Raw genomic sequence first — 23,843 nt, forward strand, 5'->3', positions numbered from 1 at the left:
GAGGTTGCCACTGACACCCAGCATTTGCAGGGCCAACTGGAGAGCCAACTGGCCCTGACTCTGGCCCCACTTCCCCCAACCCTGTCCAACTCTTTTTTCCTTATCCTCTCCAGAGTGTTCTGTTTCTTCTTTACTACTTTTGCAGGACAGATAACTCTTAGTCTTCTTGTCCTTACTGAAAAACGGAGAAAGCCCTGGAAAGTTCCCTTGAATGACATTGGGCTAGATTTGGGGAGTTTAGAAAATGATCCTTTCATTAATTCCCAGTGAGGGCCCCAGACATGTCTCCCTGAAGAGAAGCAGAGGGCTACACTGACCCCATAGGTCTTATTGGTGGTTGACTTGCCCTCCATAACTTTTTGTTGGAATGCCTTTAAGGCATTGAGATTTTGAACTGAGAAATGTGTTGAGGGAAAATATCTTTTGGGTTCTTGGTTCTGCCCATCAAAGAGAGACATTTGGGAATGTAACTGGGTGTCTGGGTGATGTTTGCTGACAGTTTTCCCTAGCCCTGCATCTGTTGGTTGTGCCTAGGCAGCCTTGGGTGGGAAGGAGGGAGCAGGAATGTTGGCCTTGGCTGCACATAGGTCTGGGTTCTGTGGGGGCACAAGAGGCCTGTGAGCCCCAGCCTGGTACTTCAGGCAGGCATCTGACCTCTCTTCATGAGCCTTGGTTTCCTCACTAGTAAAAGGGAAAGAATATTACAACCTTGCAGGGTTTCTAGGCAGATTAAAGATAGTACAAATTAAAGAATAGTGTCCAGTGCATAGGGGAATTCAGCAACTTTTGGTAAATAGCAGTTATTATTTTTAGCTGGCACAGGATTCTGAGGGCATTTTGCTTTTCCTCTTTTCTCCCCTCAATTTGAAGCTGTGCTCTGCTCTCAGTTTTATCTCACAGGGGGAGCACAGCTGGCCTACCTGGGATCTCTTCCAGTAATTGGAGAAAAGGAAGTGATTCAAGCTGATGATGAGCCTACCTTCTCTTTCTTCAGTGGCCCCTACATGGTCATGACCAAGTAAGCAGAAGCTGGCCAGTGGGAGGTCTGATTTAGTCCCACAGGAAGGGTGGGCTTCATGTGATTCCCTTATGTGTGGAGGGTTTCCCCCAAAACACAAACAATGAAGAATATACGTCAAAATCAGGGTTTTTCAACCTGGACACCATTGATGTTTTTGGCTGGTATCCTTCGTTGTTGGGGGCTGTCCTGTGCAGTGTAGGATGTTTAAGAGCATCTCTGGTTTCTACTCACTGGATGCCGGTACCAGCCTCTGCTGACCCCTTTCCACCGTTGTGACTGTGACAACTCAGAGCGTCTACAGACATTGCCAGATGCCCCCCATCCCCCACCCCAGAACAACTTATCTGAAAGATTACTCATGATGATGTTCTAATCTCTCTGTTTTCTAGAGTTAGAGGCAGCTTAGTGGTTACCGTCTGGTCTCTGATATAGGCCAGAGGGTATTGATTGAGGCCTCTGTGGAAGCCAGAACAGGCATCAGCTACAGCTCTCACCAGCCAACTGCGGGGGCGGGGGAAGCGGTAATGGGATTTGTCTATGACAAAAGTGCCTGGGGTATTCTCAGTCCCCAGAGACCTGGCACCTGCAGGGTCCCAAGAGTTGTCTTGGCCAAGGTTTCTTGGCCTGCTTGAACCTGGATGCTTCTTCCCTGTCTAGAAGAAACACCTTTCCAAAAAGGCCTCTGCCAGACTCCTGAGGCCCTCTATCCCCTAGTTTCCTGCCTGTGCCACAGATTTGTTACCAGGTCCCCCCTCCTTTCTGTCCTACTGCTGTGGTCTTTGTTCAAGTCATCAGTGCCCCTCACACAGACTGGCTTCCTAGCCAGTTCCCCATTCTCTGACCACCCCTCCCTACCATTCCCCACACTGCTGGTGCTGTTATCTTTTTTTTTTAATGTTTATTTATTTTTGAGAGAGAGAGAGAGACAGAGAATGAGCAGGGGAGGGGCAGAGAGAGAGGAAGACACAGAGTCCAAAGCAGGCTCCAGGCTCTGTGTTGTCAGCACAGAGCCCAATGCGGGGCTCAAACCCACGAACTGTGAGATCATGACCTGAGCTGAAGTCAGACACTTAACTGACTGAGCCACCCAGGTGCCCCTAATGCTGTTGTCTTTCTAAAATGCAAACCCAGGGGCACCTGGCTAGCATTCTACTCTTGATTTCGGCTCAGGTCATAATCTCATGGTTCGATTCATGAGATAGAGGCCTCACATTGGGCTCTGTGCTAATAGCATGGATGCTGCTTAGGATTTTCTCTCTCCCCTTCTTTCTGCCCACCCTGCCCCCCCCCCCAATAAATAAATAGGGGCTCCTGGGTGGCTCAGTTGGTTGGACGTCCAACTTTTGATTTCAGCTCAGGTCTCTCAGTTTTCTGAGTTTGAGCCCAGCATGGGCTGATAGCGCAGCTAAAGCTTGAGATTCTCCCTCTTTCTCTGCCCCTTTCCCACTCACACTCTCTGTGTCCCTCTCAAAATAAATAATATAAACTTTAAATAAGTAAATAAATAGACAAACATTGAAAAATGAAAAAGAAATGCAAACCTGGTAAAGTCACTCCCTCCCTCAAATCCTTCAGTGACTTCCTGCCACTCATACTAAGTTCCAGAGGGTGCTTTAGGACTAGGGGGGTAGGGGAAGGGAGGACCCAATGGTGCAGAGTGGAGTTGCATTATAGATTCTGTGTAAATGCCACTTCTCCTGTTTTTGCCTGGGAGAGCTGCTCATTCCTTGCTCTCGCACTTTCTCCTGCCCTTGTAGTCTGGTGTGGAATGGGAGCAGGGTCACAGTGAAGGAGCTGAATCTCCCCACCCATCCTCACTGCAGCAGGGTTCGGCTCGCTGACTTGTTAATTGCAGAGCAGGAACACAGCAGGTGAGAAAGAAGCCCAAGAGCCTGGTGCATTACAATCCACGTCTCTTTACAGACCCAAGTTCAGGGCTATACGGTGCTGGTGCTGGTGCTTTTGCAGAGGTGTGGAGACCAGCCCCCCTCAGCCTCAGCATTTCCTGACTGTTGGAATGGGCTCATTTGACTTCTAGAGAAAGAGAGAGAGAGAGAGAGAAAGGGAAATTAATGGATAGCCTGAGGGGTGGGAATGGTGGTGCTGAGGGGCTTAATTCTGTTAGCTGATTGACTTCCCATAACAGTTGTCTCCAAGCCAGCCTCCAAGCCAGTAGCCCCTGAAGCTTTTTGGCCCTGTACCCAAGAGGACAGCATGCACAGTCCTGTCTTCATAGATGATGGCTGTGCATGAGATCCACACAACTGAGGAACTGAGTCTCTGCCATTGAGGACATGCCCATGGGTGTACCTTAGTACCTTAAGTTTCCTACGGCTTTAGGGTTAATCCTTTAGCTCTTGCTAAAGCAGGATCTTGGATCATGGTTTCACACCAGGACTGCTGAGTGAATGGACCCAGTTCCTTGAGTAGGACACTCAACCCCTGCAAGAGATGTATCAGAGGCCAAACTCTTCCTTTTGGGGGAAATCAGCCTAAAGGGACCCCAGGAGGCTGGAAGGATGCATATACACAATGTGGGCTTTGATGTGAGACTGAGGAGTGTGTGACCTTGGGCAAGTTTCTGACATCTCCCTGACCTTGTTTTCCTTATCTCAAAAATGAGTATAAAGTATTTCGTACAGGTGGTTGTTAAGATGGAGATGATGCATGTAAAGTACCTTGATCAGTAGCTCTTGGTGATGTTGTGTCTTGTCATCATCATTGTCGATGACTACGCCCTCAGGTTCTGATCAGTGAGAGACCATAGATTCCCCTATCCCTATCTCACCCCACCCATCCTGTTTTCTTAGAAAGACATTAGGTACAAATGGTATTTGTTTAGAATGTGTTCAAGGGGCCTAGAGGAAGGAAAGCACTCATTTTTTCATCATATCTTTCTGCCCTCTACCTCATGTGAAGCTGCTTTTGCTTTTGTTTTGTAGTAAGCTGCGGCACCCGCACCTGCTACAGCTGATGGCTGTGTGCCTGTCCCAAGACCTAGAGAAGACCCGCCTTGTTTACGAGCGCATCACTGTCGGCACACTGTTTGGTGTTCTCCACGAACGGGTAAATGGCTGTTTTTGGTGAATTTTCTCTTGCTGCCCTCTCTGCTTCTCACCGCTGCCCTCTTCCCCCTACCCCAGCAGTGGAGTTCCCATTTGTGTATGTGAGGACGATAAACCTCCTAATTCTTTACTTTCTAAGGGTATATAATGCACCACTTAAGGACCTGATTGGAACTAGTGTGATTTTATTGTCTGTCCTGTTTCTTCATCAAACCTCTGAGAGTTCAGCAGACCCAGAAAACACACAGATGCATTTCTAGCTAACTGTAATCACACAGCCCCTGGCTTTGTTTTCCTGTAGTTTCACTTATTTCTTTCAGGGCCTTTGCTGTAGAGAGAGGTTTGTTTATATACAGACCTGTATCACTCCCTTTCACTTTTCAGATTTCTTTGTAGGAACATCTTTCAGGGCCCATTGACTCCCTAGGAAGTGTGCTTTGGGCTGAGATGTGCCTTCAGAGAGGTCCTGAAGCATTTGTTTTTCTTTCTCTATGACTTTATTCTAAAGATCCTAGGCTGGAATGAGAAGAGACCCTCCAGAAAGAGTCCTTTCCCAAAATGGCTAGCCATTCCTCCTGCCTAAGAACTTACTAGTGTTATTTCTCTTCCCCTCCCTTTCCCTCTCCTCCCCTTTCTTCTCCTGTCATTTGATGAAGGCATACCTTAAAATGCCATTTCTCTGGGGAATAGGATAGAGAGGTCAGAAATAAACCCAGGCTTATATGGTCAGTTAATGTGCAACCAAGGAGGCAAGAACATACAATAGGGAAAAGACAGTTTCTTTATCAAATGGTGTTGGGAAAACTGGACAGCTATGTGCAAAAGAATGAAATTGGACCACTTTGTCAGACCATACACAAAAATAAGCTCAAAATGGATTGAAGATCTAAACGTGAGACCTGAAACCATCAAAGTATTAAAAGAAATCATAGGCAGTAATCTCTTGGATATGGGCTTTAGCAACAAATTTATGGATATATCTCCTCAGGCAAGGGAAACACAAACAAAAATAAACTATTGGGACCACACTGAAATAAAAAGCTTTTGCACAGCCAGGGAAACCATCAGTAGAACAAAAAGCCAATTGACTATAAATGGAAGAAGATATTTGCAAATGATATATTGCAACTAAATACCAAAAAAAAAAAAAAAAAAAGAAAAAGAGGGAGGCCAAATGATCAGATTAAAATGGGTAGAGGACTCGAATAGACATTTTTCTAGAGGAGACATACAGTTAGCAAACACACATGAAAAGATGTTCAGTATCACCAAACATCAGGAAAATGCAAATCAAAACCACAATATCACCTCATACCTGTCAGAATGGCTAGTATCAGAAAGACAAGATATAATAAATGTTGGTGAGGATGTAGAGAAAAAGGAACCCTTTGGGGTGCCTGAGTGGTTCAGTTGGTTAAGCATCCGACTTCGGCTCAGGTCATAATCTTGCAGGTCATGAATTCGAGCCCCACATTAAGCTCTGTGCTGATAGCTCAGAGCCTGGAGCCTGCTTCAGATTCTGTGTCTTTCTCTCTTTGCCCCTCCCCCGCACATACTCTGTCTCTCTCAAAAATGAATAAACATTAAGAAATTTTTTTGAAAAAAGAAAAAGGAACCATTTTGCACTGTTGATAGGCATGTAAATTGGTGCAACCACTGTTGAAAATAGCATGGAGGTTTCTCAAATAATTAAAAATAGAACTACTATATGATATAGCAATTCCACTACTAGGTATTTATGAAAAGAAAATGAAAATACCAATTCAAAAAGATATATGCACCCCTAAGCATTATTTATAATAGCCAAGATATGGAAACAACTTAAGTGTCGACAAATAGATAAATGGATAAAGAAGAGGTGAGATATATGTATATATCTATATGATATGTGTATAATGTGTGTATATATGTATATACAATATATATGGTAAATATACATATATATAACGTGAAATTATGATAATATGAAATATGTTTCACCCATGGAATATTACTCAGCCATAAAAAGATTGAGATCTTGCCATTTTCAACAATGTGGATGGACCTAGAGAGGATATTCTGCTAAGTGAAATAAGTCAGACTAAGACAAATGTCATATCATTTCACTTGTGTGTGGAAACTAAACAACCAACCAACCAAACAGAAATAGACTCATAAATACAAACTAGTGGTTGCCAGAGGGGTAGAGGGTAGGGGGTGGGAAAAATAGGTGAAGAGGATTAAGAGGTACAAACTTAACAGTTACAAAACAAATCATGGAGAGGCACCTGGGTGGCTCAGTCAGTTAAACATTGGACTTTGGCTCAGATCATGATCTCACGGTTTTGTGAGCTCAAGCCCCGCTTCAGGTGAGCCCCGCTTATCTCCCCCCCCCCTCCCCCCCTCTCCTTCCCTCTTCACCCCTTGTGGGATTCTCTCTCTTACCCTCCCTATCTGCTCCTCGCTCACTTGCACCCTCTCTCAAAAAAGCAAAAACAAAAACAAGCCAAAATACGTCATGGAGATGAAAGGTATAGCATAGGGAATATAGTCAATGTCGTAATAATGTATGGTGACTAAACTTACCATGGTGAGCATTATGTAACGTATAGAACTGTTGAAATATTGTGTTGTACACCTGAAATTAATATAACATTATATGTCAATCATATTTCAATAATTTTTTTTAAAAAAAGAATGCCATTTCTCTGAGGAGAGACCAGTATGACTTTGATCAGTCAGCTACATTGGTGTGAGTGAATTTCTTTCCCCTTAGGATCAGTCATCTGCCCAGGGCAGGGGCTGGACTGGTCCTTTAAGCTTCCAAGTTCTCAGCAGCACAGGCTTAGATGGGTGCAGGGCAGGCTCATTGGTGGTGGTGGTGAGCCCACCCTGGATGTACATACCAGGCTTTCAGAACTGTCTCTTCAGTTTTTGTGGTGTGAAACAGCTCAGTTCAGAGAAAGGAGTCTAGGCTTGGAGCCAGAGGGCCAGGGTCAGTGGGACCTTAAGCCAGTCATTTAACCTTCAGCTTTTGGGTCCCCGTTTATAAAATGAGGACCCTAGGTAGCTGTGAGGATCAGTTGAAAAGACTTTGGAAACTGCAAAGCATTCTGTAGTGTCCAGAGCCCAGCGTTGTTCCTTGCTGTTTTATCCCTTGCTTCTAGCGGTCCCAGTTCCCCGTGCTCCACATGGAGGTGATTGTGCATCTGCTGCTCCAGATCTCTGACGCCCTGAGATACTTGCATTCCCGGGGGTTTATCCACCGCTCCCTCAGCTCCTACGCCATCCACATTGTCTCCACTGGGGAAGCAAGGCTGACCAACCTGGAGTACATGATGGAAAGGTGGGTGCTCTAGAGAAAGAATCTAATCTGGACAGGACTCTTCCTCATTGGTGGGCTGAACTCTTCATTTTTGGGGAAAGAGGTTTCCCAAATGCCTTGACCTGTCTGCCAACGTTAGAGGGACTTTAGGGAAGTTACTTCTGCTCAGGACATTATCATTTTAATGCACATTTAACAAGCAAGGAGCCCATATTAGCCAATATGTGTAAATGCCCTAACTATTCAACTCAAAATTTTAAGTGGCTTAATAAACCAAGGTGTGTTTCTCACTCACATTGCAGTCTAGTGTGTGTATTGGGGCACCCATTGGGTTCTAGGTTCCTCCCATCCATGGTTCAGTTGTCCCCAAGTCTCAGTCCCCCACTGTGTCCTCTGCATTGCTGGTCAGTGAAGAGAGAACATGGAGGGGCACATGGTGTTTAAGGTCCAGTCTGAATTGGCTAAGTCATGGCTTCCCACTTTGCAGTCACCTCTGCACTGCAGAGAGGCTGGGAAATGTGCCATAGCTGTGCATCTTGGAAGGAGAGAGAAGGTGATGGGTGCTGATGAGCCTCACAATTGGTCACACCTCCTACTCCTGGGCCAGGTGCTTGGCTAGGTGGGCACTAAGGCCATTCCCTGCCTTCAAGGGCCTAAACACAGTGAGGTAGGTGGAGACAAACCAACACCCTCATTCAGGGTTGGTGGATGGCATTCATTTCCTTGTTGGCAAGAGTCAAAGTCCTCCAGAGAGTTGGGGGCATGTGCCATCTCCTGCCCCTAGGTTCTGGAAGGCAGAGGATCTCCTCTGTGCTTCTGTGCTGCCTTCTGCCTTCTGAGCCTCAGCCTGTTGTTGGTTCTGCTCTGCTGTGAAGCTTGAGCCACTGGGCAGAGCTCATGATCAGACCTGCCTATGTTGGCTTATCCTTGCCCCCACCAACCCACCAATCACTGAAGCTTTGTTTCGGAGGCTCTCTGCTGGTCATTCCTTCTTGAATACCCTCTAATGTTTTTCTCACTATGTGAAAAGCTCTATGAGGGCAGGGATTTCCGTTTTTTTCTTTAAATGTTTTGTTTATTTTTGAGACAGACAGAGAGAGCATGAGCAGGGGAGGGGCAGAGAGAGAAAGGGAGACACAGAACCTGAAGCAGGCTCCAGGCTTCAAACTGTCAGTACAGAAACCAATGCAGGGCTCAGACCCACGAACTAGGAGATCATGACCTGAACGGAAGTCAGAAGTTTAACCCGCTGAGCCACCCAGGTGCTCCAGGGATTTCCATTTTATCCATTGCTGTATCTCAAATGCCTAGAGCAGGCCTTCATGTGGTGGGCACTCCGCATATGTTTTTTGAATGAATGAAACAGAAAGTCTTGCTTCCCAAACCACGCATGCCCTTAGTCCTTTAAGGGGGGAATTGGTTGTGTTTGGCTCTGTGGACCTTGGTGGAGAGTTTTTATTTTATCCTAAGAACATTGGGATGCTTGAAGGGCTTTATTTATTTATTTATTTATTTATTTATTTATTTAGCGGATGGTGTCATGGATGATTGACAGGCTAAGATCCTTCTCGTTCCTACATGTGAAGAAGGGGCTGAGAGGAGACAGGAGAGAGGCAGGGAAGCAGTTAGGGTGTAACTGTAGTACTTGTCCACATGAGAACTGGTAGAGGCCAGGCAGCTGTCCCCAGTTGAGCTGCACAGCCTTGGATCAAGTCCATTCTCAGTTCCAGTGAAAACCTTTCAGTGTCTCCCCATTGCCTACATGATTTAAGTCCAGGCACTTTGCAGGGTGTGGAAGCCTTCCAACGTGAGGCTCTACCCACAGTGCCAACCTTCTCACTTCCCATTCCCTGCTTGGCCCTCCAAAGCCTCTTTCAGTATAGGCCACCTCTCAGTGAATAACTTGCCTGTTTATCCTTTAAATTTTCCTCAGGCACAGTCTCTCACCACACCCGTGAAGCCTGTACTGAAGTTCTGGTCCCTGAGTACTTAGCATATTCCTTTCCTCTACAGCTATGTGTCTGTCCCACCAGATGGTGACCTTTGAGAGGGCAGGAAGGGTGCATGTTCATTTTCAGCTCAGGGCCTGTCATGTAGTAAGTCCTCGGTATTTGTTGGTTAAGTGAACAGATGAGTGTAGATGATGGGAAAACTCGAAATTGTTCAGAATGGGATTGGTCACTTTGGCTATGTGCTCAGCAGCAGTGAAAGCTAAGGCGTTTGGACATTTTTGTCTTCCATAACAAAGGCTTTTCAGGAAGCCTGTGAAAGAATACAATCTATTTGCTGGTGATGGAGCACCATCTGTTGTTTACATGGAGGTATAACAGTTTCTTCTGCCTGAGCTCTCTGTAGAAATGTGAATCCTAGAGTGAACTAGAACTTTGGAGATACCCCAGCCCAATCTTGTCTTTTACAGATGAGGAAACCAAGGCCCAGAGAGGTGAAGAGCTGGTCTGAAGTTACCCAGCTATGGCTACAACCAAGTGGTAGAGGACGTTTCCTGGCTATCAGGAGAGAATGGATCAGAGGTTGAGGATAGGAAGCCCAACTAGGAGGCCACTGTGTAGGGTGTGGTGGTGACTACAGAATCAGAATAGAAGTGAAAAATGTGAGATGCATTGAGAAGCTGGTGTTCATAAATTGGTCAAATGAGGGGCTGGGAGATAACTGAGTAGGAAGGTGTGTGTTTCCTTTTGGGTTTGCTGACCTCAGAATGGAATTTCAGGCAGAAATGTCAGTCAGCAAGCAGTTACAGCCACAACGGCACATCCTTCTTTGACAGCTGATAACATGAGCTGGGATCCAAGAATCCAAAATAGCTTTCAATTCCACGTTTATTTTTGGAAACATTTTATTTGTTGAATGTCATTGTCAAGGGTAACACTCCATCTCATGGTATGAAAATGACAGAGCAGTTTTTCTTATTCTTCAACTCCTTCTTAATGGAATCTTTAGAGCTGGGATTGACCTTTGCAAGTGGTATCACATAGCTGTAGCCAAATGTAATTTTAATGATGTCAGAGCTGAAGCTTAGAAAAATAACTGCCCCAGAATGATAGCCAGAAAAGAAGCGCCACCCCCCACCCCCCTACGACTAGCTTTAACAGAGAGGAAAGGAGGATTATAGGAGAAGAAGGTGAGTGGAAGTAAAAGAGAAAGGATATAAATACTGGTTGTAAGTGACTTACCCTTATCTGAACCTTAGACAAGCCTAAGAGGTCTGAGAATGTAGTGAGTGTTTCCCTTGGAGAATCAGCCTGTGAAGTGAAGAGCCAAACATACTAGGTCTTCAGAGTATATCTCTGGTGGGAAAACACTCCATTGCTTTTCCTGTGATATTGGCATGCTTGTATGCTGTTCACATTATACTAGGCCACATCTAACTATTTAGCAATACAACCAAAAAGTCAATACCAGCTTTCATTTCATGATTTCCTGAACTCACTGCCATCTACCAAAAGCTCTGCTGGAAGAAATATTATTTAGGGAGGTTTGCTCAAAGTCCAAGAAGCCCATCCCATCCTCAAATCTGGCCTTCACCAGACCAGCAAAGAACTTCTGGTCACTTGCTTTAAAAAAAATTTTTTTAATGTTTATTTTTGAGGTGGGGGTAGGGACAGAGCATGAGTGGGGGAAGGGTCAGGGAAAGACGGAGACACAGAATCCGAAGCAGGCTCCAGGCTCTGAGCTGTCAGCACAGAGCCCAATGCAGGGCTTGAACTCATAAGCTGTGAGATCATGACCTGAGCCGAAGTCGGATGTTTAACCGACTGAGCCACACAGGTGCCTCAAAAACTTAATTCTTAACTTAGCAGTCCTCAGTCTTTACCAAATGCCTACCATAACATTCATATTAATAACTTACTTGCATAGTGCTTTATGGCTCAGAGTGTTCTCCACATGCAAGGTCTCATTAGATTTTCATGACGCCTGTAGATGGAAGTGGGCGCTAACTTCACCCTGAGGACTCTTGTTGGCTCAGCAGATATTGAGGATGCTATGACTTAGTTCTCAAGGAGTCTAGTTGGGACCCAGTTGAGTTTTTCAAACACATCAGTGAACCTTTGAGTGATGAACTGAAAGGACTTGTTCCCAAGAGGGCAGAGTTCAGAAGAGAAGCAATCACAGGAATTGGAGGAGTCCCACAAGGGACTTTGATAAAGCAGATGGAGCTTGAGGGGGGTCTTGACAGAGTCTTAAGTAGGCATTGAGGCCCTCATGTAAGTTTAGAGATACATGATATAAAAGACAGATAAGGTGCCTCTTCTCATGGAGCTGACTCTAGCAGAGGGGAGACAGATAATAAACAGTAAGTAAATGAACAAAACTTCAGATAATATGTGCTCTGAAGCCAATAAAACAGGACTACAGGTGGTCAGGGAAGGCCTTTCTGAAGAGGTAATTTTCAAGCTAATACCTTTCTTATAAGAAGCAGCCAGTCAAGCTAGGATCTCTGGGCAGAGCATGGCATGCAGAAGAAGCCAGTTTCCAGTGCAAAGACCTGAAATGGTGATGTACTTGGCATGCTGGAGAAACTCAAAGAGAGCCCCCGTGACTTGAGTGAGAGAGAGCCAGATGAGGTTGGAGGGTGGGCAGGGCCCACTCAGGTAGGTTGAAACAGCAGGCAGCGAGGGTTAGCTTAGGGTCTAGCTGGGTTTCTAGAAGCTCAAGGAGGTTGCCAGTCTTCAGAGGTAGATGTTTCACAGAGGTACTGTGTGATGGTCATGATGATCCTTTAAGACATGAGCCTGACCTTGTGTTTCCTTCTGTAGCCAGGATGGACGTGTACACAGGGACCTGACTCGAGTGCCCCTCCCAACCCAGCTGTACAACTGGGCTGCCCCGGAGGTGATCTTAGAGAAGGCAGCCACAGTGAAGTCGGACATCTACAGCTTTTCTATGATCATACAGGAGATTTTAACAGGTAGATCCAAGAGCACATTCACTATGACCAGAGTCTCTACTCTTAGGTTGGGTTTTTTTCTTTTTTTTCACAAGAGTTACTTTTATGAAAATTCAGAACATAGGAAAAAGAGATTTCTTCACGGAAACTTCTTTGTACTTAATAGAAGATATGAGGTGATTGTCCAGAAATCTGTTTTGACTTGTTCTTTGAGACTCAGCAAAGCCAACCTATCCTCCTATTAGTGGTGATGCATTTAATCCAAGCAAAGTTGTTTTTTTTTTTTAATGTTTATTTATTTATTTATTTATTTTTTTTTTTTTAATTTTTTTTCAACGTTTTTTATTTATTTTTGGGACAGAGAGAGACAGAGCATGAACGGGGGAGGGACAGAGAAAGAGGGAGACACAGAATCGGAAACAGGCTCCAGGCTCCGAGCCATCAGCCCAGAGCCTGATGCGGGGCTCGAACTCACGAGCTGTGAGATCATGACCTGAGCCAAAGTCAGGCGCTCAATCGACTAAGCCACCCGGGTGCCCCAATCCAAACAAAGTTTTTAAACTGAATATTGCTGTCAGTGCTTAGGGGTCTCTGTGAGGTGCCCTTTAAGAACTTGTAAATGAGGGGAAAAGACTGGCCTCTGAGAAATAAACTATGAAACCAAACACACCTAGAGTTCAATGTGTATATAAGCAGTGTCACCTGACAGATATGGAAGCCATTCAATCCTTCAAGACCCTAATGCTAAGGAAGTGATCACATATCTGAAGATAGAAGGAATCTTTCAAGAGAGGGCGCACACACACACACACACACACACACACACATACAGTAAAACCACATTCACTGAGGAGGTGAGTGTTCCCTCTCATTTAGCAGTGTTTACAGTCTGAGAGGCAAAACCACACCTTCCATGAGAGGAGTGCATTGAGCTGCCCATCCTGATGCCATGAAACATTTCCTGTGGTCTCCAGGTCTGCCAGCAGGGAGCCCACATGTACATAATTCTGACAGTGCTTGTTCCTGTCTCCGTAGCAGGGATTTCCCTGGTAAATGGGTAAAGTGGTTTCTTGTCTATGACTGGTCATCCAGATAGTTTTTTCTATAAAGAGAAATTAATGTTTAAAGGGGTTGAGTGACTTAACTAAGGTTACCCCAATTACCCAATTTTACATGATTTCTTCTGTTTTTAAAACATGATTTCTTTATGTTACTTTTTCCTGTGACCTTTTCTTTACCAGATAACATACCCTGGAATGGCTTAGATGGCTCAGTTATTAAAGAAGTCATAGTCTTGGGAAATTATTTAGAAGCTGATGTAAGGCTTCCAAAACCTTATTATGATATTGTTAAGTCAGGCATCCAGGTCAAGCAGAAAGACCGAACTATGAACCTTCAAGATATCCGGTACATTTTGAAGAACGACTTAAAGGTAAGCTCTGAAGCTGTTAGGACTTTATTTCTGCTTACTCGTCACAGAGGCATAGGGGGTTAGAGACAAGGAAGAAGCTAGTTGAAAGAAGTTTTGGAAATCCTCATTTCATCATATCCTTTCTGTGCTCCCAAGAAAAGGAGCTGCTAGCTGCTTCACTTGGTTAGAAATTGATGAGGGGGGCTGGAGAAGGTTGGCACATAGTAGAGGTATCCTGTAGGCACATAATGCTATTCAGTGACTGGAAGCTATTGTTATTATTTAAAAAATATTAGGGGTGCCTGGGTGGCTTAGTTGGTTGAACGTCTGACTCTTGATTTGGCTCAGGTCATGATCCCAGGGTCATGGGATAGAGCCCCATGTCTGGCTCCTTGCTGAACGGAGATTAAGATCCCCCCCCCCCCCCATCTCACCCTCTGCCCCTCACTCCTGCTCATGCTCTCTCTCTAAAATTAAAAAAATATATATCAGTAATAACAATGAATTAGCCAATTTGGATTACAGTCAGTCTACCCAACAGGAAGAAGAAGTTTATTTGATACCTAGACCTGCTTAAAAAATACTAGTGACATTCAGATAATTGCAAATATGTCCTTGATGATATTTCCCTTATTATAGGATTTTCTCGGAGCCCAGAGAACTCAGCCAACTGAGAGCCCCAAGATGCAGAGATATGAACTCCATCCTGATGTCAATGTTTGTCTAGGACTGATGTCAGAACATTTGAAAGAGACCCCTAACTTGGAAATAAAAGAGCTAAAGGAAACGGGTATGGCCTTAACCCACAGGTTAAGCATTAATTGACATGAATGGGTTCCAAGAGTTGCAGGCTACAACTAATCAACTCCTCCAGACTGTACACATCACTTACACTGGGAAAAGATTGATGCCTTCAAGAAAAATCAAGATCCTTGAAATTACTAAGTTAAATATTTTTGACTCCAGAACTAAGCAGTAACAGCCAGTTTATTTCTAGTATGATTATTCTTAGGAATTTATTTAATTGCTTCACAAATAAAAACGGTGATTTTTTAAAAAGTTAATTTCATTTTGAGAGAGAGGGAGAGAGAGAATCTCAAGCAGGCAGAGCCCGACATAGGGCTCAATATTATGAACTGTGAGATTATGACCTGAGCCAAAATCAAGAGTCAGATGCTTAACTGACTGAGCCAGCCAGGCATCCCCCAAAATGGTGATTTTTATATTTAAAACTATTATCTGTTCATTATAGAAAACTTGAAATCATACAAAGAAGAAAATTACTTATTTTAATTCTGCCACTTAGAAATAATTTGTTAATATTTTGGTGTTTCCCTCCAAGCTTTTCATATAGTTTTATAGCTTTGTTCGTACATTTAGAAATCTTAGGGGCACTTGGGTGGCTCAGTCGGTTGAGTGTCTGACTTCAGCTCAGGTCATGATCTCGCAGTCAGTGAGTTTGAGCCCCGCATTGGGCTCTGTGCTGACAGCTCAGAGCTTGGAACCTGCTTTTGGATTCTGTCCCCCTCTCTTTCTTTTTTTTTTTTAAATATTTTTTTAACGTTTATTTATTTTTGAGACAGAGAGACAGAGCATGAACGGGGAAGGGTCAGAGAGAGGGAGACACAGAATCGGAAGCAGGCTCCAGGCTCTGAGCCATCAGCACAGAGCCCGACGCGGGGCTCGAACTCACGGACCGTGAGACCATGACCTGAGCCGAAGTCGGACGCTTAACCGACTGAGCCACCCAGGCGCCCCTGTCCCCCTCTCTTTCTGCTTCTTCCCCGCTCGTGCTCTGTTCTGTCTCTCAAAAATGAATAAACGTTAAAAAAAAAACGAAATCTTAGAATGCAGAGCTGAAAAGGACCTTGCAGTCATCTGGGTTAATATCCTCATATTCCAGATGAGAACACTAAAGTTGAGAGAGGTTATGGCTTACTCAGGATTCCAGAACTTACTAAAGAGCTGGAATCCAGGCCAAGTGACCATTCTTTCTGCCTCTCTTTGGACAGGGCTGGAGGCCTCCAGAATGACCTCCCACAAGCTTTCATTACTTTGGCTCCTCCATCCCATTCTCTGGGAGCTGTATACCATCAACCAGAGGTGATGGGTGATCAGTTCTAGTGGTATTTTTTGAATTAATTATTCTTCCCATTATGTAGTGGCTTCTCGAGCAGTGTCTTGGCTACTTTTATCAGATGCTCGCCAAGAGCATAACTTTAACTGACATGAATATTCAAACTCCTGTGTGTGTAAAGAAAGCTATGAATTTAGTTTTTAAGATTCAGGGGCCTGTAATTTGCATGTCCTGATAGTTAGGCATGTTTTGAACACATTGTAACTTAAGCTTAGAACATTTTCCGCAGGGTTTGACCCCTCCCCAATTTTCTACCTCAACTCATGTCAAAATGGGAATTTTCATCTCTTAGAAATACTCCCTCACCTTCTGGGAGCGTATCTTGTAGTCTTCCACACCTGGGAAGGGAATGGGAAACTAAAAAGTTTCTTTCTCCATTCTCATATCGCTGGAGCAACATGCTAAGGCTGCTAAGTTGCTGCATGTGATCACTTTAATCCGTTGCATGTTGCCACTCTTTCCAGCAGGCAGTCGGCTTCATTCACCCACGGAGAAAGCAACACCAGATCCTCAGGTCCTAGATCCAGGTCTGATGGCCAAGGAGACTCAGAACCGAGATGCTGCTTCTCCTGCCTGCTCTGTGATGGAAGAGGACGCCAGGGGGCCCAGCCCAGGTCAGGCTAGCCTCTGCAGCTTTGAAATCAATGAAATCTACTCAGGCTGCCTGGACAGGGGAGATAACACGAAGGAGGAGCCCCCAGGAACTGATTCATCTGTTGTGGGAGCTGGACCAAGCCAAGCAGATGAACTAAAGTCCATGGAAGAAGAGTTGGAAAAGATGGAGAGAGAAGCATGCTGTTTTTATGATGAGGACGAGAGCTCTTCAGAAGCTGACACAGAGCTCTCCTTTGAGGACTGGGATTGGCAAAATGGTTCTCTTAGTTCACCCAGCCTACCTGAGCTAGCCAGAGAAGCCAAGGGCAATGGGAGCAATAGGTGCATGACCGAGGAGTACATCAGTAAGTGTGTGCTGAATCTGAAGATTTCACAGACATTAATGTACCAGAATGCCGATTTGCTGAGGAATACTGAACAGAAAATTGATAAACTTGAGATGATACAAAAGGGGCAGGAGGAGTACAGGTCTTTGTGGGCTTCTTCAAGAGAGTTTACAAACATTTATGACTCACCTTCAGCCTTGGGCCCCCCAGCTTCCACCTATGTTCCACCTGTCATGCAGCTGCCGAGAGGCCAGCAGCTAGACCCCAGTGGCAATTGCCAAACCCTGACAAGATCTTCCATGGTGAGAGACTTTCAAGGAGGACATTTTGGCAAAAGGTCCAGGAAAAGAAGTGACTGTGGCTGGAAACCTGTCATCCAAGTCTCTGAAGAAAGCACTGGGGATCAGTCAGAGAAGAGCCATCAGGTACAGCTAAGTGGGAGGCAGGGCAGCGTGAGCAGGATCTGGAACATGATTCAGCATAGCCCCTAATCCATGTGAAAGGACTAACCTAAATACAACCAACTCATAGTGGGGTCCTCTTGGCTTTGGGAAATAAGGCCTCTAGGATGGAATTCCAAGGTAGATACTCTTCATCTCTCATTCCAAACCCAACATACAGCCCATGTTCTTTGTAATCCATGCATCAGATTGAACTATTTGAAATTGCTGTCTTATAGGTCAAAATATTCAAGTATTGACAATTATACGTGGTTCAACTTACTAAATATGGTATCTTGGGCCGGTATTAATCCCCATTCTAAATTGTTTAGTCACTCATTTACTCACTCATTCAATAAACATTTATAGAGCCAGAGGCTATGCATTAGACTCTGGGATATGATGATGCATGACCCACAGACTCTACCTATGAGTAGCCCCAGTATGGGACAGATGGACCTGGTCATCAAAGAAGACACCTCAAAGAAGGTGAGAAGATACCATGGGAGCTGGCTTGGCAGGTGTAGCTTGAGGCTTAGTGAGGTTGTAGCTCTTCCATGAGCTCCTTAAGGACAGGGTCTGTGTCTTACTCATTCTGTGTCCTAGCAAGGGTGCCTGGCACATAGTAGGTACTTGGCAAATGGTCACTGAGGGAATGAATAAATGAATGAGTCTGAACAAGTTCACACATGGAATGCTGGCTGCCTCTTGAACCAGGATTTTAGAGATGGATCAACCCCATCATTTTACAGAGTATGAAGCTCAAGTTCAGTGCCTTAAACTTCCTAATGTCCAGGTGTTACAGAGGTGGGGTTGAGGTAGGAGAGGTCAGCCTCATTTAGAAGGAGGACTTTTTACTGAAATTATTTAGAATTGCTGGCCTGCAGTGATAAAAAGCTGGCCAGCTTTTAGTGGGTTTTATTATAGTTTAAAAATTCTCTACCTGTAGTACATCCTTTAATTGCCTGCACAGGGAAGACAGCTCCCCTCGCTGCCACCCCCCCCCCCCCACCTTACTACACTACTGCCAAGGCTCACAATTGATTAGGGGCAGATTTCTTCACTCCTAGTTTAGTGTTCTTTCACTGTGCCCTGCTGAATGTCAGACTTCAGTCCTCACTTAAAACATTTGGAAAAGTGTTGGCATTTTTTTTTTTTTTGTATAAAAAGAAGGCACAAAGAACTTACTTAGACTCTAATTTCTGTTTATGTTGAAATTTCAAATTTATTAGAAAACTATTAGAAATAAGTTTTCTTGGTGCTCCTGGGTAGCTCAGTTTGTTGAGCATCCTACTGTTGGTTTTGGCTCAGGTCATGATCCCAGGGTCATGGGATTGAGCCCTCTGTCAGGCTCCATGCTGAGTGTGGAGCCTACTTAAGATTCTCTTCTTGCTCTCTCTCTCTCTCTCACTCTCACTCTCTCACTCCCTCTCTCCTCTCTTCCCCTCCTTCTCTCTCCTATCCCCCCTCCCTCATCCACCTCCCCTGCCAGCCATCTCTCTCTCTCTGTCTCTCTCTCAAATAATAATAATAAAAAGGTTCCTTGTATGTTATGTTTTGGTTATTTATCACTATGTAATAACAGCAACAAAAACCCAAACTTCGTGGCTTAAAACAATAATTTATTTCTCACAATTCTGTGGGTCAGAAATATGACAGGGCTTACCTGGTGATTCTCTCTGTGTGGCATGGGCTGGGATCACTCTCTTGACTGTATTCAGCTGGAGGCTGGGATAGGCAAGAAGGTTCAAGGCCTCATTGACATGCCTGGTGCCTTGGCCTCCTCCAAGCGGCCCCTCTCTGCACTTGGCTTCTCATCATCCAATAAATAATCTCATCCAAGCTTCTCTACAGCATGGCAGCTGCCTTCCCAAGTGAAAGCTGAAACTGCTAAGCCTCTTTAAAAACTAGTCCCAGCCCTAGGACAGTATTACTGCTGCTACTTTCTGTTGGTCAAAGCCGCAAGGCCAGCCCAGATTCAAGAGGAGGGAAATAGGTTCCAGCTATCTTGTGGCAGTGTGGACAACAAGGGAAGGAATTCATGGCAAGCCTCATTGAAAACCATCTACTAATACATATGACTATGGATAAAACAATTGTACCATATTGAATTTTTCTTTAAAAAATTTACCCTGCTTTTCTAGCATAATCACGGAATAAGGCATTTCCATCTAAATGGATTTTTCAGTTAATTGAAATCCATTAATTTATCAGTTCTTAAATTTTTAATCATACTAAATGAAAACATTACAAACTTACCATTATCCTAAATACCTATTTTGAATATATTCTAATCTTTCCTTGGTGACCATGACATTTTTCAGAACATCTGTTACTTGATGCTCCATGATAAAGTTGTTGCCCTTAGCCCCTGCTAAGGAATCTTCTCCCCCACACAGAGTCCTCTGGAGCTCATACTTTAGGGAGCTTATGATCATTTTTGCGCATCCTCTCACTTTTAGGCATCTTGATGTCATCCCAAAATACCACATTTGTTGTCTCAATTTGCCGAAGGTTAGGAAGTACAATGAACTAAGTTTGTTAAACTTGGAATGAGCAGATCCAAAATTCTCTCTTTGGGATAAAATATACAGTGTTTAATTTACTTTTTTTTTTTTTTTTTTTAGATAGAGAACATGAGTGGGGGAGAAGGGCAGAGGGAGAGACAGACACAGAGAATCTTAAGCAGGCTCCGTGTGGAGCCTGAGGCAGGGCTGGATCTCACGACCCTGGGATCATGACCTGAGCTGAAATCAAGAGTCGGACACTCAACTGACTGAGCCATACAGGCGCCTGTGATTTAATTTACTTCTATTTCCAAGTATTGTAGCTTTTATTTTAGTGTGCTTTATTTTCATAGCATCCTCACTGGTGGACTCAGATAGATACTACATCCCAGTTTTATGGATGAGGAAACTGAAGCACAAGACTTTCTTAGGTTATTCTGAGTAAGGGTTTGACTAGAACCCAGGGCCCCGGTTTCCTGCCACAAAGATTGCTGCCTCAATAATAATATAGGGGAAAGTTTTGGGATTTTTGATGTCTGTTTTGTCTGCTTATTCTTCACTTGCTCCCAGTCTGGATTGGGTTGTTGGGGGCCAGCTTCTCTATGTAAAAGACCTCCATGCAATATATGAGTTATTAGGTATGAAACATGAAAAGGGAAATCATCTTAGTAGGTTCAATTATTTCTGCACATTTAGCAAGAATGGCTTGAAAAATAGAATGTGAGAGTGAAGAGAAGAGGAATTCCTTCATCAAAGCACTGAAACATGTCTACTCTTTTTAAGCTGCCAACTTTTAGTGGACCTGGAAAACAGGGCACAAGTGAACAATCGCAGCCCTCTCAAGGAGCCAAGCACAGTTTGGAAAGAAACAGGAGCCCAAATACCAGCAGGTGGGTTAACATTTTGTTCTTAGACTCTCATGTGACCCCAAAACCACTTAATGATCTTCATGTGTCTTGTCACAAAGAGACTGTGAGTGATGAAAAACAGTAACACAGAAACAGATCTTGGCAGGTTTTCTCCTTTGAATGAGTGGAAGGAGCTGTGTAACGGGAACTTGTAGGAGAAAACATCAAAGGTAAAGGACCTGCAGGTTAATCAGAATTCATCATTTATCAAAAGCAAAGCACCTTGCCTTTCCAAAGCTACCAAAATTGTTTTTCTTATAAAAAGAGATGCCAGGTACCCCATTTGCCAGTGCTCCAGAAACCAAACTGTTTGGAAACCAGGGTTGTTCAAAATAAACATCCCTGACGTCGGAGCAGGGTTGAACAATACAACTGTTAACCATGCACCTTCTGATTTCCAGCCAAATCAATGAAATGAATTGGCTTCAGCACATATCACAGGAAGGAGAGCATATGTGTACAGTGAGTTTTTAAGAACTTATGTAAAACATTTTATTTTGCATAGGGGCGATTATTAAAGGGCCAATAAGTGTGTTTCAAGATAGACTAGTCCATCAATTTCAGTTTTTCTTTTCTGTGGTTAAATGATTTTAATCCATGGTTTTGAAGTCAGTTCTGGAAAGAAGTAACTTTTTGTTTCTTTTCCAGTGTTGACTGAGACTAGCAACAAGAGTTTGCTGTTCCTTTCATGTTGGTAAATGTGTTCACTAAGGGAGTATCAAGGAGAATACCCAGACTTAGTTCAGTGTATGTTACCTTTACAAAGAGAATTACTGGAGAACCAACTAACTGGCACCAAAGGGGTTAGAGCTCACATCATTGAGAGAAGCAGATGCGGTGACAGTATAGGCATTAGGTGGTAAATCAAAGCCCCTATTCACCGTGTTCCCCCCAAAAAACAAAAAAACAGACCAAAGAAAAGTTTGACATTTTGCTGCCAATCCACCTAGTCTTTTTATATCTTTTTTAGATATAAAATTATAATGACGTGTAAACATATATAGGTACTTTTATATGCTGATTTTTTCCCCTTACATTAGAACAAGAGCATTATCTCACATTATTGGAAAACCTTCTGTGAACTCATAATTGTTGGATTTCCCCCATTGTTGAATTTTAGGTTGTGTTATTTTTTTGTCCATTTTGAATAGGGCCACAGTGACTTGTCAGTGCAACTGTTTCTGCACTTTGGAATTATGTCCTTGATGGATTGCCAGAAGTAGAGTTACTAGGTGAAGGGTTTAAACATTTTAAAGATAACTTGATAGCTGCTGTCAGATTGCTCTTTAAAGCAGCCAATCAGATTTGACCTTTCTAATTCAGTCTCTCTGCTTTCTGGTCCAGCAGGGAAGTAGGGCATTCAGGATAACAAGGAATTCATATATATGCCACAAGTCACACATTTTCAAAGGGTTAGTTTAATAGATGATAAGATACATATATAATCATGGATATGTAGAGGAAAAGAGATTCCCTTGTTTTTCAGATGAGGAAACCTTTGTACAGAGAGATTAAAGTGTGCCAAAGGCAGGCAGCTAGTTAGTGGTGGGTAGGGTCTGGAGCTCAGTGAAACTAAGCTGAAGATCTGTGAATGTTCTTCAGGTTCCCTGGTGCCTTAAGACCATGCTTACAATTGTTAGTTATTGTGCTATCACTGATATGCAGGTGGGCCTGTTATAAAAGAATTCTGAACAAAGGGTAGGAACAGTTACTGAACCATCACCTGTGTTCTGTGGCATTGTTGGGGTCGGGGGCTCTGCAATAGCTCAGGGACTAGAAGTCTGTCTACTGAAACTGTGTTTCAATTGTGGGGTTTCTTCTACCTCTGAAAAATTTTCAAGAGTACTTTTAGAATCATGAAATCTGAATTTGGAAACTGAAAAAAACCTCAGAGGTCTTCTAGCCCAGTCCTTTCATTTCCTAGCCAGGGAAGGTCTAAAGAGTCTAGTGCCCGAACCAAGTTGACTCAGCTTAATAGTGTAGTTTTCCCTGTGCCAAGCCACCTGAAGGGACCTCTGGTGTCATCCAGCCCTGGCCAGGCCTCTACTAGGTAAGGAGTCTTGCTGTCGGAACGCTGGGGAGTCTGACACTCTCTGGTGGCAGGCAGGAGTCAGTGCAACCCCAGGAATGGCTCTGAGAGTAAAGGATGGTCCGGGTGGGCTGGAGCTGCAGGGCTCAGGGTTGTGTCAGGAACTTGAGCAAACTACTATATTTGTGTCTACCCTGTCCCCCCCCCCCCCCCCTTTATTTAATTTAGGATCAGTGTGGAATCTGTGTCTTCTGAAATCTGTCATACAAAGTTAAGAAATAACGAAGATGATGGAGAGGTACACTTAAAATGGAAATGTGAGTAAAACATCCTAAGTTCTGTTGGGCAAAATGAAATTTAAAGTATATTTCTAACCTGCTTGTTATCTCTAAGTACACAGCCAGTATTGCACCAGCCTCCCACATTCTTTTCTACTGTTGGATCATTCCAGTTTAAAAGCAAGGCTTTCTGGGGTGCCTGGGTGGCTCTGTTGGTTAAGTGTCTGACTCTTGATTTGGGCTCAGGTCATGATCTCACGGCTTGTGAGTTCAAGCCCTGTCAGGCTCCATGCTGACTTCTTAGGACTCTTTCTTTCCCTTTCTCTCCCTCTCTCTCTCTTTCTCTCTCTCTCAAAGTAAATAAACTTAAAAAAATACATTAAAAAAATAAAAGCAAGGCCTTTCTGGCTACAAATTACAGAAGGGAAATGCTTTTTTCTTTCTTCTTTCTTTTTTTACCATCTAGTCAGGAAAGATAACCTATGTCTTTTAACATTGTTTAAATGAACATATTTTGTGTTATTAGTCCAAAGAAAAGAGATTATCAAGTCCACCACTGTGTATACTGTTTTGTTCAGTGTTTTTTTTTTCTGGAAAAAACTTTTTTCATTTCTAGACTTTATAGGAATATTTCCATTATATATATATATATATATATATATATATACATACTATATATATATATCACTATATATATATAGTATATACTATATATATCAGTATATAATACTGATGATTATAATACTAATATATATACATATGTATGTATACTGATGGATATTACATAACAACTATAGCAAAAACAGTACACGATATAGAAATTTAATATATAACATTCATTATTAAAGAACATTCAGTGTCACTTGGATATACCTTGTGGGCATTTTCCTTTCGTA

At 43.5% G+C, this 23,843-nt stretch overlaps 1 protein-coding gene across 7 annotated transcripts in view; it reads left to right on the forward strand.

Annotated features, from left to right (window-relative positions):
* Window positions 1-23,843, forward strand: part of TEX14 (testis expressed 14, intercellular bridge forming factor) — a 122,415-nt gene that overhangs the window by 70,051 nt on the left and 28,521 nt on the right. For 3 of the 7 annotated variants that reach the window (XM_042915274.1, XM_042915277.1, XM_042915276.1), the window contains 10 exons: window positions 888-1,018; window positions 2,779-2,892; window positions 3,964-4,087; window positions 7,233-7,411; window positions 12,166-12,317; window positions 13,538-13,728; window positions 14,347-14,497; window positions 16,309-17,210; window positions 20,516-20,622; window positions 22,898-22,986. In XM_042915274.1, the coding sequence (XP_042771208.1) occupies window positions 888-1,018; window positions 2,779-2,892; window positions 3,964-4,087; window positions 7,233-7,411; window positions 12,166-12,317; window positions 13,538-13,728; window positions 14,347-14,497; window positions 16,309-17,210; window positions 20,516-20,622; window positions 22,898-22,986 (2,140 nt within the window). Of the gene's footprint in view, window positions 1-887; window positions 1,019-2,778; window positions 2,893-3,963; window positions 4,088-7,232; window positions 7,412-12,165; window positions 12,318-13,537; window positions 13,729-14,346; window positions 14,498-16,308; window positions 17,211-20,515; window positions 20,623-22,564; window positions 22,691-22,897; window positions 22,987-23,843 lie in introns of all 7 variants that reach the window. The other 4 variants (XM_042915280.1, XM_042915275.1, XM_042915278.1 and 1 more) reach the window with 4 other exon arrangements.

This window comes from Panthera leo, chromosome E1 (genome assembly GCF_018350215.1).
Source record: "Panthera leo isolate Ple1 chromosome E1, P.leo_Ple1_pat1.1, whole genome shotgun sequence".
In the NCBI taxonomy this organism is placed as follows: Eukaryota; Metazoa; Chordata; class Mammalia; order Carnivora; family Felidae; genus Panthera; species Panthera leo.